The following is a 15,386-nucleotide window of genomic DNA, read 5'->3' as shown; positions in this document are numbered from 1 at the left end:
GGGTTAAGACATTAACTAAAACTCAAAGACTCACATCAACTTTAATTATGTAGTCTTTACAGAACAGGAAATTGTGCAAAAATGGAGAACACTTTGATTAGATTACATTGAGTCATAGAGATGTACAGCATGGAAACAGGCCCTTCGGTCCAACCCAGCAATGCCAACCAGATATCCCAATCTAGTCCTACCTAGCCCATATTCCCCAAAACCCTTCATATTCATATACCCATCCAAATGCTTCTGAAATGTTGCAATTGTAGCAACCTCCACCACTTCCACTGGCAGCTCGTTCCATACACGTACCAGCCTCTGGTGTGGTATTTTAAAAACAAAAACAGTTTGCATGAAACCAGCAAGTGGTCAGACTTTTTTTTTGTTGTTCATTTTGTACCCTTGTTTTCATAGCTTCATTTGCTATGCCCCAGTTGACAGATTTGCTGTTAACAACCTGAGATCAGAAAAAAAAAGGTGAGAAAATTCTCAGAACTACTTCACCAATAACTCCCACCTCCAAATCGCCTCTGATCCTGTTAAAGACAAATTGGCCTAAATGCATTAATGTTTAAACAAAATTGCATTCAGTGTATTCTGTATTTTACTGAACAAAAAAAAAAGTGACTGGTACAATCATTTCTACATTTCAGAATTACACAAACACTTGCCAAGTTATTTATATTTGTCAGATGATGCACAATAATTAAACAGAAGATATAACACACAAATGTTGTTCACAAAAAAGAAAGTGTTCACTTTAATCATATACAACTTAGACTTGTAGAAATTCAGTTCAACCACAAATCAGGGAATTTTTGTACAAAATCACTTCCTTCAGTTTCAATTCCATCATAAATCCACTTGCGGTTACAACGACATATAGAGCCACATTTCCAAGAACTGCATTTGGAGCAGGGGTAGAAACAGCCTGGGCAGTCTTCATCTAGACAATCACAAAGGTCTATTCCGCTGAATAGCAGCTTCCCAGTGTTGTCATATTTTCTCTGCCATATGTTGCTAGTTGAAAAAAAAATACTTCAGAATATTAGAAATTACATAATAGCATGTTAATCCACACACATATGGATCTGAAAGTCTTTAACCAATTAAATTCAAAGGATGTAAAGAGAAAGTGAAAAAGATTAAACAAGAAAACCAGCACAGAAAGCAAGCAAATTTTTCCTCAAGACTTCAATCCAGAAACTAGTAAAATTGTTTGGAGATTTAACTTTAATCATTCCCTTCCAGAGCTCTGATTGGAGCCACTTCAGCACCATGAGTGAGGGGAGGGAGGGAGTGAGGGGAGGCAGAGCTGACTCTAGCGGAATGGCAGAGGGGTTTTGCAGACAAAAAAAAGAGAAACAATGGCAGATGTTTCAGAAAATAGTGTATGACTCAAAAGATACATCTCAGAAGGATTCTAAAAACAAAACCCATCTATGTTAATCAAGATGATTAAAGGATAGTATCCAATTGATAGCAAGAGAGGGAGCGAGCGGAGATAAAATACACTGATAGTTAACTTACAGGATTTCTCAGATTCTGGGAAAAAAAAAAATCACAATTGGAACACTGCCAATAATTCCCTTCAGAGGGTGATAAAAAGTCTTGGGATAAGGTAAGAATCATGCAGAGTCAGCATGGCTTCATGAGGGGGAAAATAATGCCAATAAAATATTAGAATTCTTTGAGCTGGTAATGGACAGGATAGATAGATAGAGGGTAACCAACAAGCAATCTTTTTCTGATTTTTAAAAAATTGTTGATGTGCAGCTTACTTGAAGTAATTTAATAAAAAGAACAGCCCCTGATGTTCAAGGTAGTATTTGAGCCATTAATCAACTGGCTAACAGAAGATAAAGTTGGAATTTAAAAATGGTTCATTTTCAGGATGGTAGTGAAGTGCAACAAGGATCAGTGCCGGGGCTGTAATTATTTATAGTTACTTGGAGGAAAGTGAATTGACTATAGCCAAGATAACTATTTTTCTCATCTCAAAGTAAGAGGGTAACAATGCCCAGAGGAATATAGACAAACAAAAAAATCTCCAGATAGAAAAATGAGAGGTCATGCACTTTGGAAGAAAGAGTAGCAGGCCCGAACACCTCAAAGTGGGGAGAAAAACTGCAGAAATCTACAGATGGATTTGGGAATCCTTGTGCATACAAATCAAAGCAACTGAATTTGGATGCTAGACTAATAAGGAAAGCAAATGGAATGTCATAGTAGAAAGTCTTGCTAAAACCTAGTGTATGACAAGCAGTTTTGATCCCCTATTGGCTGGAAGATTAGCAGCTCTGGAGAAACAGACCAGACGAAGTTCACTATATTGATCCTGGGTGTCGAGCAATTGAGCCTTTACTCACTGAAGTTAAATGATGCGTGACAATCTTATTGAAAGAAGATTCAGGGACTTAATACTGAAAAGTTCATTTCCCCTTCTGAGAAGATCTAAGAGTAAGAGTATAATCTCAAAAGTAAGGGATTGCCAGTTGAGAGGATGAGAAATTTCTTCTCAGGATGGTAGTGAATCTTGACTGTGGAGGATTGTTTTAAAAAAATTAAGACTGATTTTTTTTTAAAGTCAGCAAGGGAATCTGAAGTCATGGACAAAAGAGCAGGAGAGTAGAGTTGTAGGTTGTCAGACCAACTACAATCTTACTGAATGATAGCACAGGCGCAGTGGCCTACTACTCCTCCCTAGATCTTATGGCCTTACAGCACAGACAGATCACAGCAAGAATATAGCTTTTGTTTTGAAGAGCATCAGACCTAATATACACATGAACATAGGAGCTTTCAGGCTATACCTTGTAAAACACAAAAAAGATCAGTTGTTAAGATGATGCAAATCATGAGTAGTGTCATTTGGACTACAGACCATATTATTAATTATTTGCTAGAAAGCACAGGTGATAGTAACCTAAGACGAAGCATTCCCTTTAGTGGCTGGAGATCATTTATGCAATAGTTTGTGGGCTATGATAAATTCATGGTGCCTGCTCTAATCAATGGGTTTTAAATCCACAAATTGTGAAAACTTTAATACAAGAGTATCTCACAGCCATCTGTAGATCACTCATTGTTTAAGGATGGGCCACCTAAAAGGCCATGGAATTTCTAGCCACATTATCCTCATACAGAAAGCAGACAAGATCAAAACTCAATTGCCAACTTAAGTATCAACTTCCCACAAGAACTAGGAGCAGGAGGCAGGAAATTCCTCCACTTGAGCTGCTCTGCTATTCAATAGGATCATGGCTGATCTCATTTCAGCCTCAAATCTATTTTCTTGCATGCTCCCCACAACCATTGCCAAATTTTTAAAAATGTCTCAGCATTCACTGCACTCTGAATCTGTTAAGTCTGCTTCCCCTTATTCCAAAGCCAACCTCTCATACTACGGACTATTTTCTCAAGAAAAAAAAAAAAATCAGGCTCTGCTTGATCAATTCCTTTAGCATATTGTATAGCTCCATTAGATTGCCCCTCATTTGGAGTTCAAAAATGATTAGTTTAGGCCAAATTTCTCATTAGATAAACTCCTAACCTGTGAAAAATCAATCTAATGAAGCTCTTCTGACTGCCTCTGATGCAACTGCATCTCAAGGGGAGCCCAATTAGCATTCAATACTAATGCTTTTTACATTTGCAGCAACACTTTCATACTTTTATTCTTTATTCCTTTAGCAATAAATAACATTTCTATTTCAAGTTCCTTATTACCAGCTGTATCTGCATGTTAGTTTCCTGTGATTAACGCACAAGGAAGTCCAAATCTTTACGAACTAAAGCATTCTGAAGTTTCAGATAATAGTTACCTTTTCATTCTTCTGACCAAAGTGGATAACCTCACTTATCCATATTAATCTCCATCTGCCAAGTTTTGGCCAATTCACCTGACTTATCCATATCTATTTCTTTATAGCAACCTACTTTCCCCAATTATTTAGGGGTCATCTGCAAGTTTGGCTAAATCTCTCTATCCCTGCAAAGTCCTTCAAAAGATTATAAATGGTTGCATCACACCCACCCCCACAGCATCCTACTTGCCAAAGATCCATTTATCTCCGCTTTATGCTCTGGATTAGCTAATCTTCTATTGAAGATTAATTTCCCCTAATCCCATATGATAACATGTTGGAAACAAAAACATTAAGATGTCAAATGCCTTCTGAAAGTCCAGATGTATCTATAGAACCCCCATTATCCACTTTGCTTGCTTCAAAAAAAAAACACCTCTAGTAAAATTAGTCAAACATGATTTACTTTTCACAAAACCATGATAATTGATGATTGGAAAATCAAAATGCAATGTCTTTAAATACTGCCTTAGGTTTCAAACTAACTGGCCCATAGTTTCCTACTTTCTCCCTCCTTTTTGAATAATTACACTAGTATTTTACATGGAACCTTTCTCACTTACAGATAGCTTTGGATGATAACCAGTGGATCCACTACCTCTGCTGTCACTAAGTCCTAAGGGCATGGACAGCCAGACCTGGAGGACTTGTGTCTTTAGTCTCAATCATTTCTCCAGCACTTCCCTATCTATAATAATTGTTCTAAATTCCTCTTCCTGTAATCTCTGCATTACTTGTTATGGTTGGTAGTTGTGACAAAATGTTGATTGTGTTCCACACTTAGTTCTCCAGTCTCATCCTTCAATGTTTGAACATCCACATTAGTTACTCTTCAGTATTATTTACTTCAAGCTTTTACTAATCAGTCTTACATTTTGCACTGAATTTTCTTTCAAAAAACTTTTCTTCATTTTAAAATAGTGAATGCTGATCTTTTACAAAAGGTACCTTAAACTCTCAGCCTGCTGCTGGTCTTTGCAATATGGTATGTTTTAGTTTTTTTGCCTTTGTTAGCTGTAACTTTCTTGCTTAGCCACAGATGCTCCTCCCCTTTATCTTCATTTCTTTGAAACATTTTAGTTAGGAGGAATCGAATATCTCCAAACATCTGCCACTGCTCAATTATACTATCATTTAGTCTTCCTGCCCAGTCCACTCAGGCTAACTGTCCTAATGCCTATGTAATTACCTTTAACTCCAGAATGCTAGTGCAGGACTCTAGTTTCTTGCCCTCAAATGGAAATGAATCATAATATACTGGGCTTTTCATCTTTCTTAAAGGATCTTTAATTGAAGTTCATTCATTAATCTCACCTCAATATACCAAATAGACATAATACCAAATCCAGAAATAGTCTGCTGACATTGCTCCAAGCACAATGTTGGGGAACCACTCTCCAATACTGTGAGCTCTCCCTGGAGGCTACAGTCACCAGTTTGATTAAGCCAGTTTATAACCATGTTAAAAATCACCCTTGTCATACTGTTAGTACAATCCTGAAGTACTTCCTGATTTATATAGTGCCCCACTACACACCCATAGATTACTTCAACCAGCAATTTCTTTCCCTTGCTAGTTCTTCTCAACATAATGACCTCTTCAATCCAAACTAGACTAGAGCATTATGCAAGTGCTAATCCTGTAGTCATGCGATTGAAATCCATATCAATGATGACACCTTTATTACTTTGGATCCATTATAACCAGTCGTCGTCAGCCAGCCTGAACCAGGCAAACAAGCAGCAAGTAACCAAGCAGCCACAGTACTTAAGTCTGCTCCTGTTCCACACCTGGGAACAGAATAGCAAGGAATTTGGACATTTTACACACACACAGAGCGAGGGCTAGGGCGGAAAAAAGAGGTGGAGTTATGCTCATAAAGGGATGGGATCAGTACATTAGTAAGGGAGATCAGACATGTGGAAGCAGTTTGAGTAGAATTAAAACAGCAGAGATTGGTTACTTTTTGACCAGACTAGAACTAATTGCTGGAGCATGGTATGAATCAGATGACAGACATGTTTAGTATGGACAGTGAGGGACTTCAATCAGCATATAAACTAGATAAACCAGTTGAGCACTAAAGCTTATGAAGGATATGTTTCTGGGGTGAATGTGTTAGGCTGGTCTTCTACAGCAGAATGTTAAGGAGTCCAGGAGAAATGTATTATTTTAGATCTAGTATTATTTAGAGAAAAACAAGTTAATTAATAAATCCTGTTGTAAGTGAACCTGGAGTGATCACAGTATAATGGTGCAATATTCTATTTTCAAATGGGAGGTAGTTCATTCTGAAGAAAGGGTGTTAAATTTGAATAAAGGGAAATGAACACAAGGCACAAATTGGCTGAGGTAGAAAAATACATTAAAAGGTTTGACTTACATGATAATTTCTTTAAAAGACTGACTTACAGCAACCATATATTCATTCAAGGTGCAAAATAAAAGGGCAAAGTTCAGTAATGGCTAAAGAAAATTTAGGATTTTAGACAATTAAAAGGCAGGCATATAAAGTTGTCAGAGAGGATTCTGACGAGTCGGAAGAATACAAGAGGACCAAGAAACAGATAAGGAAAGGGACAAAACAAAAATCTAGATAGAAAAACTGACAAGCTACTATAGGTACGTAAAAAGGAAAAAAAGTTATTTGGCTAAATAACAAAGTTCATTACAGGTAAAGTCAGGAAAATTGAAAAAAGTCAGAAGCAATTCTGTTTTCATGAGGAAGATACTAGAAAACTCCCAGAAGTAGAGATCCAAGTGAACAGTTGATGCAAATTAACAAGAATGTAATGGAGAAATTAAAAAAGGCTGAAAATTCATTAATTCTTGGAACATATGGTCTTCATCCCAAACTGCAGGAAGCAGTACTTGTCCCAGCTGGTCATTATGTATAATGATTAAGGTGGGCGACTACATTTCAATACTTAAATTTGCAGTGAAGTAGGAATGTGTGCTGTCAGGAAGCCAATGGTTTTGGACAGGCTTAGCAAATGACAAGAATATGGCAGTTAGAATATAATGGGAGAGAAAAAAAAATGGTGAGGCTTATTCACTTTGGTAGGAGGGACAAATGTGCAGAGTATTTCTTAAATGGTCAGAGGTTGGATAAAGGTGTACAGTGCAAAGGGATCTGGGTATCCTCACTGATACAAAAGGCAAACATGCAGATGCAACATGCAATTAATAAAGGCTACTGGAATAGCAGCTTTAATTACAGAGTAAGGAAGACAGGAATAATGAAGTCTTACTAGGAGACTGAGGTCTGTAGTTGCTGGAGATCAGAGTGGAGTGTGTTGCTGAAAAAGCACAGGAGGTCAGGCAGCATCCGAGAAGAAGGAAAAAAAAAACGAATGGTTTCCTGACAAAGGGCTCCGGCCTGAAACGTTGATTTTCTTGTTCCTCGGATACTGCCTGACCTGCTGTGCTTTTCCAGCAACACACAACTAATGAAGTCTTACTTCTACTGTAAAGAGTTTGGTTAGACCATATGTGGAGTAGAGTGTAGTGTGCAGTTAGATAACATTGCCATGGAGGAATTACATAGACTGTTTGCCAAACTTATTCCCAGAAAAGCAGAAATATCCTAACATGACAGATTGGGCAAACTGGGGCTGTATTGTGTAGGTTTCAATTTAATCACTGCACTTTGCGTATCTAGAGAATATTTAGTTGGACAAACCAGGTAGATGCAGGCAATGATGATCCCCTAGTTGGGGGAGGGGACCGAGAAACATGAAGCACACACTTAAAGGGGATGCCATTGGAGTCCAAGAGAACAAATTTTCACTGAGGGTTGTGAACCTTTGGAATTCACTACCAGAGAGGAATGTGGAAACTCAATCTTTTATATTTATGTACAAGGTGAGATTGACATATTTATGATCAGTACCGGTTATGGGGATGGATGGTAAAAGCCACATTGTGCTGAATGATGGGCAAGCCCAGAGGCTAAATGACCTACTCCACTTATGTAGAGAACTTCACCAGCGAACAAGCCACCTAGATTTTGTTTCACAGAAGTCCTCAGTTTAAATCATCGTATTCTTTCAAAATAAAATTGTGGGAAACTAGTTAACTGAAATCTGTATCCAATCTGTGTTTGCAGAGAGACTGGGGAATTGTTAACTTAGGGCAGGTGCAAAAGAATAAACAACATTAAAAGAAAAACAATTTTGGAAAGATAACTCAATTAGACAACATTTGCTTTTCTCTTTCTCTGCAGAAAGACTGTTTCATCTCTGAAAGAATTAAAAACAAAAACCACCATTAAAAACATAGTCATGCATGCTAGAACAGTGATCTGTAATTGGTCTCCTGTGTACAGAGGAAACTATTATCCAAAGAACATGGGTGGAGTGTATTTCTTTCGGTTAATCAAATGCTAAATAATGGATGCCGGATAACAGTTAGCCACGCATCAGGACCTTGCGATCTTGTTCAGATGATCTGAAGGTCAGTTAAATCGAATGCCAGATAAAGAGGTTCCATTGTGAGCAGAGAATAAGATTTGATTTAAACAGGTTAAAAAACTCACTGCTTTCTCAATTGCAGCACCAACTGAACTCACCCAAAGCTTTAAGATGACGACTTTCAAGCATTACAAAAGTTTCACAACTCACTAGTCCCAAAAACCTCCGGATCCATTTTCCAATTCCTTTCTCTGGTCTAACTTCTTCCTATGTATTTATTCCACCAACACTGAGCCTCAAAAAGACTCCGCTTTATCCCTGTATGTTCTCACCTTAATGCATCAAGTGTTCAGCATGAGCGATATTCTCCACTAACTACCTTTAAGCTCGCTCCTTCAGTCAGAAGACCTCCCCATCTCAGACCATTTTATGCATCTTGAAATTTTCTATCCTGATCACTCACCCACTCTTGATCCTTTCATCGGAAGAGGTTAGTGTGGCTCTGGTCATCTCTGCTCCCTTCAGTTAGAAGCATACCTCCTCTACGTAGGTTTTGTTTGTTTCTTTTCTTGCCTCATTGACAGAAGTTTCTTCTTTTGAGGTCAAAGGGAATGACAATTTGGTTTTCAATTTCAGATTGTTTTTGTTCTCATCTCACCACCTCTTAAAATCTTTAAGATTGTCTTATGAAGGTCTACTGTCAAATATTGTCAGTTTCTCATCATAGATTCCACCTAACCTGCTGAGTTGCTCTCCCCAGCATTTTGATTATACTTCAGATTTTCAGCACCTGCATTGATTTTTTTGAAAAAAAGGTTTGCTGAATTATTAGAAAATGAAAATATCCATCTTCCATTCAAGTTGATAGATTACAGGTCGTAAGACAGCACAAACGTTCCATTTGTGGTAGAAGATTAATGGAGAAGTGGCTCAAAAGCATCCAAACTGTGGTTTAACGGAGATTGCATGTCTTCACTACAATTGTTGTTTAGACAATAAAATGACAGACACTATGGATGTGCCATTTGATCAATTTTGGGGCCTTATCAGTTATTTATGGCAATGCTCAGTCAAGTTGTGTCAATCAAGGCTTGAGTTACTCCTTCCAAAAGTGATAATAGGAAGGTTGTGTTCCCAGCTTGCAACAATGTTGCTTTAAGTCTTGTGCACTTCTGCTCAATATATCACCTATTAGGAGTTGTCATCAAGTTTTAGAATTACAGGATTGGATATGCAACTAAACTATTAGTACATGACCCATTGCATATTCAAAGCTGGAAATAGGTAGATGCTATCATTGCTTCTCAGAATATGGAATACTTGACTGCTCAGGAACTAAAGAGTTTTTATTTTCCAGATTTGAATGCAAATCAATTCAATTTATCTGCAAAAGAAAATTACTTGTTAAGCTAAAGATCAATGTTCTGTTGCAGTCTGACATAACTGCTAAAACAAAATTTAATTTTGTTTGGGATGATGGCAGAAATAAAAAAATGCTCATTAGTTCATAAGTTTAACAAAACTAAGCATTAAACAAAATTCAAGGGAGAGGGTCACAGTAGTCAGAATAAAAAAAGAGTATGAAAATCACGTAGATGGATTTTACTTGCTTTCGAAGACCAGCTGCCTTAACTTTGTCCTGCGAATCTCCTTAGTCTGTAATCTGGTCTCTGGATTGAAGTCAGCTAGCAGCGGACCAGGGTTCTGAAATGCTAAGCATTTTAGTTGGCGCTCTGTTTGCTTCTGAAAAGTAGAACAGAATTTAAAATAAACTTCCACATTTCAAAACATAGCCAAGAGAATTTTTCAATCTTATTAGTTATCGATGTCCATGCTTCAAGTGTTGAAGCAATCTAAATACAATAGTTACAAACTTAGTCTAGAAAAAAGTACATAGGATTACCAACAATTCTACTTCATGGAAGGCAAAAGAGGTTCATAACTACATGAACTTGACCTTCCTTCTAGGTGCAATTTGGTAAAATGGTCCTGCGTAATACCATGGACGTGAAGTTATGTTTATTTTGATGCCTTTGAGGGCAAGTATTTGCAGTAAAGTTACATTTTTCATTCCAGTGCAAATGTATCAAATGGCTCGAAGTTGTAATGTGTCATTGTTAGCCTAGATTCACGCAGCGCAAAAAAGGGCCACAGTCTGCAATTACAACTATTAAGAGTGCACTAATCCTCCATCCTTAAAATGTTATGATATTTAAAGTGTTCATTTAAAAAAAAAATGAAAAAGCTGTAAGGTTTCAGCCTTCACCACCTTCCCAAGGCAGTGCATTTCAGATTCCCACCACCTCAAATCCCTGAATCTTCTGCCCTTATCCTAAAACTATGGCCTCTGATGATGGTTGGGTGAACAAAGGGAAACAGCTGCTCTCTATTCAGCCTGACCAAACCGTCAATGTTATACACCTCAAATCATGTTTTCTTTCCATCTTCTCTGCTGTAAAGAATACAATCCAAGCCCATATACTCCCTCCTTATAGCTCAATTTCTTCAGCTCTGGCAACTTCCTGGCAAACCACCTCAGTACCCCCTCTAGCACTTATTAGATCCTTGCTGAAGTGAGGTGACCAAAACTGCACACAGTACTCCAGTGGTCATCTAATACTCTGTACAACTCTAACATTACCTCCTTGGTCTTATGCTCTATGCCACGACTCATGAAAGCAAGTGTCCATGTGCCTCATTAACTATCCCAATCATGTGCTCAGCTGACTTCACAAATGTATGAATAATCACAAGATCTCTGTTCCTCCAAACTACCCAGTGTCCTGCCATTCATTAAATAGTCCCTCATCTTGTTTCTTCTTCCAAAGTGCATTACCTTGCACTGATCAGGTCTGCCCAGCCAATCCATATCATCCTCCAATCATCATCTCTATTAACCACCCCACAAATCTGGTTTCTGCAAATTTGCAGAACATTTACCCCACATTTTCAGTTGTATATCATTTATGTATATAAAACAATAAGCATCTAAGTACTGATTCTTCTTGCACACGACTGGACACAAGCCTCCAGGTCATTCAAACAAACGAAGTCTACCACCATTACCCTGATCCATCTCAAAGTTCCCTCAACTCCATGGACTTTAACCTTCTCAGTCTTCCATGAGGGACCTGGTCAAAAGCTTTGCTAAAATTCACTTTAGCTGAACTTCCCTCATCCACAAATTTTGATATTTTAAAAAACTACTTACAAATTTGTTAGACCCAACTTCCCTCTGACAAAGTCATACTGACTAACCCAATTAACCCATGTTTTTCTTTTCTAAATGGATATTAACTCTCTCCTTCAGAATTTTCTGATAGTAGACTCCCAGTCTAATTTCTTGGTTCATCTCGATCATCCTTCTGCAAAAGTAGAACCACACTAGCACACTTCTGGCACTTGACCCCTCCTCCACCAAGGCCAGAAGAATTAAAAATTTGTCTCAGAGCCTCTACAGTTTCCTGCTTCACTTCCCCAGCAGTCTTGGATGCAGTTCATCTAGGCCAGGGGATTGGTCTCTAAGCCAACACTGCCTCAAACCTCCCCATTTCAGATGTCAAACTGCACAATTTCCTCAGTTCCTTTTCCTGAATTCCACACCTACATTCTCATTAACTTGGAATTAAAATAACTTAATATTTACTATTTTTAGGGGTGGGAAGAAAAGGAGAGAAAAGAGAAAAAAAAAAGTTAACCTAGTGGTTGGAGCAGAAAACTGACTTAGAAGATAATTATACTGGTCTTATACAGCTTCAGCTGCAAGGATATAGGTGAACATGGACCTGCCTGGTGCTCCTCATCCTGTAAAGTCTTATTCTCACCAAATCTGAAACAGTTAAAAAAGGCAAAGAAAAGCAAAAATCAGAACAAAATCCAGTGACAAATAAAGCTGAGGTATGGCCCTTGCTCAGTGTACTCTAGTTAAGGTGTACAAATTAGTGCTTAAACTAGTTAGTCAAAAGGAATCTATAGTTCCCATCTCCAAATTACCAAAATCCTAATAAATAGAAACAAAGGTTATCATTAAGAGTTATAAGAACTGGTAATCCAGAATTTCAAAATGCTTTCCACTTTGATACGGAATTCAAAACTCCATACATAAGCATGGTGTGTGCATCACACACACACAGGGTTTTTACAGCCAGCTTTCTTCATACCATTTTCTTTTGATCTTGTGTTTCTGATCCATTCCCACCTTGTGATGGTTCCTTTCTGGTGCTCACAGTGAAACTTGGAATATTTGATGTCATTTTTTCTTGGTTACAAGTGCTCCCTTTAAGGATCTGTTCCATGCCTCAGACACCTAGGATTTTAAAAGAGTTAACAGGGAATTTTAAGCAGCCAAGCAATGATCTTTTAAATCGGTACTTCAATTGTATGCTGAAGTGTTTCACTTGCTCCAATCCAGTTAGGAGTGAACCAATCCCAGCTATTGCTTCACTGGTCACAATTTTCTTTTAAATACAAAAGGAAGTAGTAATGGCACATATAGAGCTCAGTATTAAAAACTGCCAGGTTCCCAGGTACCAAAAAAATAACCAGTTTGTTAGAAGCACCTCACTACAGCAAGAGCAGAGATTAACAAAAAAAACTAGATATGTATACAATTATCCCTTGTTTAAGCAAAAAACACTCAAGAACCTTCAAGTCTGGATGCAATAATGCAACCCTGCAGAGTTACATTCTCAAGAGTCCTTGGTCAATAGCAATTAAAAAAGCCAAAAAAAAAGTTTAGGATTGTTCCAAATATAGTCTGCAGACAAGTCATTCTGCACATCGTTAGTATTAGTATGCCTTCCTGAATCAGTTATGGCTGGCTGTCATTGCTGTTCTGAATGAAGGAGTACTACTGAATTTGAATTCCCCTTAAAATTCTCACTTAGACTTTCCAGTGGGTTTTCAACTCACTTCAATGAAGAGGACTGTTCTCTCAATATATTCAAATCCAGAGACTTATTTTTGGGGTAAAATAAGCTAAATGTGCCCACTCTCAAAGTGCCGCAGGCATTACAAAGCCATTGAAGCTGCTTGTTATAAATCAGTATTGTTTTACAAGATTCCTCAACAAAAAAAATATATTTTCTAGTTAACATGTTGGATAACATTCAGTTCTTCCACAGTATTTCATAGGTCAATTTCTATGAGACAACATGACTGAACACAAAGAAACAGAACAGTTGGAAGTTTAACTCTTCAGTCCCAAGATCATAGGAACACACTGCAAGGAAGTAAACCAGAAATGGAGAGAAAAAAGTGTGACAATTCAGTTATTAGTTCAAAAATTTCACTGCAAAATGCTAATATTTAAACAAGATCCTGTATTATATTGTTACTGTATACAATGATAAACTAGTTTATTTTCAAAAAAATACATTTTCTCAAGTCAACTTAAACTGACTAGATATACTTTGTCAGTCTTTTTAAATATTTACTGTAGAAATCCATTAAAAAAATACACAAATAAATGTTCAATGACTCTAAAGATAAAATCAACCCAGATCTTAAGAAACTCAGGTCTGGCAGCACCTGCACAGTTAACCTTTCAAGTCAAGTGACTCTCCTTCAGAGTAGATCTGAAGAGTTTCTCCAGCACTTTCTTCTTATTTCAGATCATCAGCATTAGCTCTTCTTTATTCGGTTTTATTTCAATGCTAGAACTGATCAAGGGGTAATAAAAAGTATTGCTGTATTTGCATCTGGAATAAGTAAATTGGGGGGAGGGGAATAAATTATAGATGCGATCCACAACCTGGATTAACATTTAGATGTTTGTTTTTAAATATACAATACAAGTTACATTAAATTCACCTAGAATTAAATCTGTTCTTCAAAAAAAAGGTCTTTGTGTTCAAACGTGATTAGTTAGTTCAAACAAAATCTTGTTATTAGAGGTGAGTTGCACAGTCCTATCCAGCTGTTGAAGCTAGCTTGAAAAAGGAAACGTCTCTAATTTTCTCTAATAAATGCATGCTTTTGTAGGTATTCATTTGTAGTTGAGTCATAATTCAAAAACTTCAAAGCTTCCATACTTAAATTTTTTTCTTAATCTGCAACTATTCACGCACGATTCCTATATCCAATTTAACGTTTCCACAATCAGCAAGACAGGACTCACGCATTCGAAATACCGCTTATCCACAGAAACTGTTTGTGATTAAACAATAAACCTTTACATACGACTCCAAACTCTACACAATCCGAACGTAGTAGTGATCATTGCAATTACACCATCAACTCCAACGTGATTAGAAATAGCATAATTTTAAAAATGAGAATTTAACCTGTGCATGCAGGTTCTTTCCATTCATTAATTATCTGAATAGAATAATTGACTTCTGAACCATTCATCTTCTCCCTAATCCAATAATTATATTTAATTCTGCCTGTCAATCACATTCACATAACCAATGCGAATAAAAACCGCACCTGACCACGAATAGGAAACAGGTGCAGCTAGTAACTGTTCACTGAATAGTTACAATGTACAAGCAGGTTATCCAGCTGATTGTCTTCATACTGGTCCGCTGCAAAACTAATTCAGCTAGTCCCACTTTATTTAGCCCGACAAACGTTTCGTGTTCCGATGATAAGTTTATAAGCAAATTTTTACTCCTAATTCTGATTATAAACTAAATTTGCATAAGTAAATAGAACATTATTTTTCTAATTGAAAGCAGCACTTCGGAGACTCCGAAAACAGAGGAAGTCATCTTATCAAGTCTCTAGGGGATGATTTAACGTGGAAATTAATTGGAAAGTGTACCTCGGGCGAGGAAAAGATCAGTTAATAAACAATCATAATTGGATAATGGTTAGAAAATGGGGGTAAAAAAAACTATTGTCTCCGCTTGATAATTCAATTGTGTGAAGTATTTTTGTTTTATTTTACTCAGCAAAATTATTAGCTGATCAATGATATTTTTGTCAAGATCTCAACGGATTTTTAAAGTTACTTTTCGCTTTACATTTTTACATTTTGACAACTGCTTAGACAAAAGAATGAATGTGAACACCTTCCTATTATGATTTGGAGATGCCGGTAAATGGGCTGGGGTGTACAAAGTTAAAAATCACACAACACCAGGTTAGAGTCCAACAGGTTTAATTGGA

General features: G+C 37.2%; 1 protein-coding gene across 11 annotated transcripts; it reads right to left on the bottom strand.

Annotated features, from left to right (window-relative positions):
- Window positions 1-447: 447 nt before the first annotated feature.
- LOC122560513 (ARL14 effector protein-like) lies at window positions 448-14,856 on the bottom strand. Of its 11 annotated transcripts, none has more exons than XM_043711242.1 (4): window positions 14,703-14,856; window positions 12,434-12,579; window positions 9,880-10,016; window positions 448-1,014 (listed from the first exon to the last, which is right to left on the bottom strand). In XM_043711242.1, the coding sequence occupies exons 2-4, from the start codon at window positions 12,566-12,568 to the stop codon at window positions 786-788; spliced, it is 501 nt and encodes a 166-aa protein (XP_043567177.1). In that variant the 5' UTR covers window positions 12,569-12,579; window positions 14,703-14,856; the 3' UTR covers window positions 448-785. The 11 variants fall into 11 exon arrangements, with proteins under 11 accessions (XP_043567177.1, XP_043567138.1, XP_043567148.1 ...); XM_043711203.1 differs by lacking the exon at window positions 14,703-14,856 and adding an exon at window positions 14,558-14,658; XM_043711213.1 differs by lacking the exon at window positions 14,703-14,856 and adding an exon at window positions 14,454-14,551.
- Between the last annotated feature and the right edge of the window lie 530 nt (window positions 14,857-15,386).

The sequence above is a fragment of the Chiloscyllium plagiosum genome, chromosome 2, assembly GCF_004010195.1.
Source record: "Chiloscyllium plagiosum isolate BGI_BamShark_2017 chromosome 2, ASM401019v2, whole genome shotgun sequence".
In the NCBI taxonomy this organism is placed as follows: Eukaryota; Metazoa; Chordata; class Chondrichthyes; order Orectolobiformes; family Hemiscylliidae; genus Chiloscyllium; species Chiloscyllium plagiosum.
The sequence above is the reverse complement of the archived record's forward strand: the minus strand, read 5'-3'. Positions and strand labels throughout refer to the sequence as shown.

Bases quoted from the DNA above. Each gene is read 5' to 3' on its own strand.
- LOC122560513 (XM_043711242.1), bottom strand. From the start codon at position 12,568: ATGGAACAGATCCTTAAAGGGAGCACTTGTAACCAAGAAAAAATGACA. The intron at 10,017-12,433 runs GTATGAAGAAAG...TCTACTTTTCAG, and splicing joins CACAAGATCAAAAGAAAATG to AAGCAAACAGAGCGCCAACT. The intron at 1,015-9,879 runs GTAAAATCCATC...TTTTTCAACTAG, and splicing joins CAGCTGGTCTTCGAAAGCAA to CAACATATGGCAGAGAAAAT.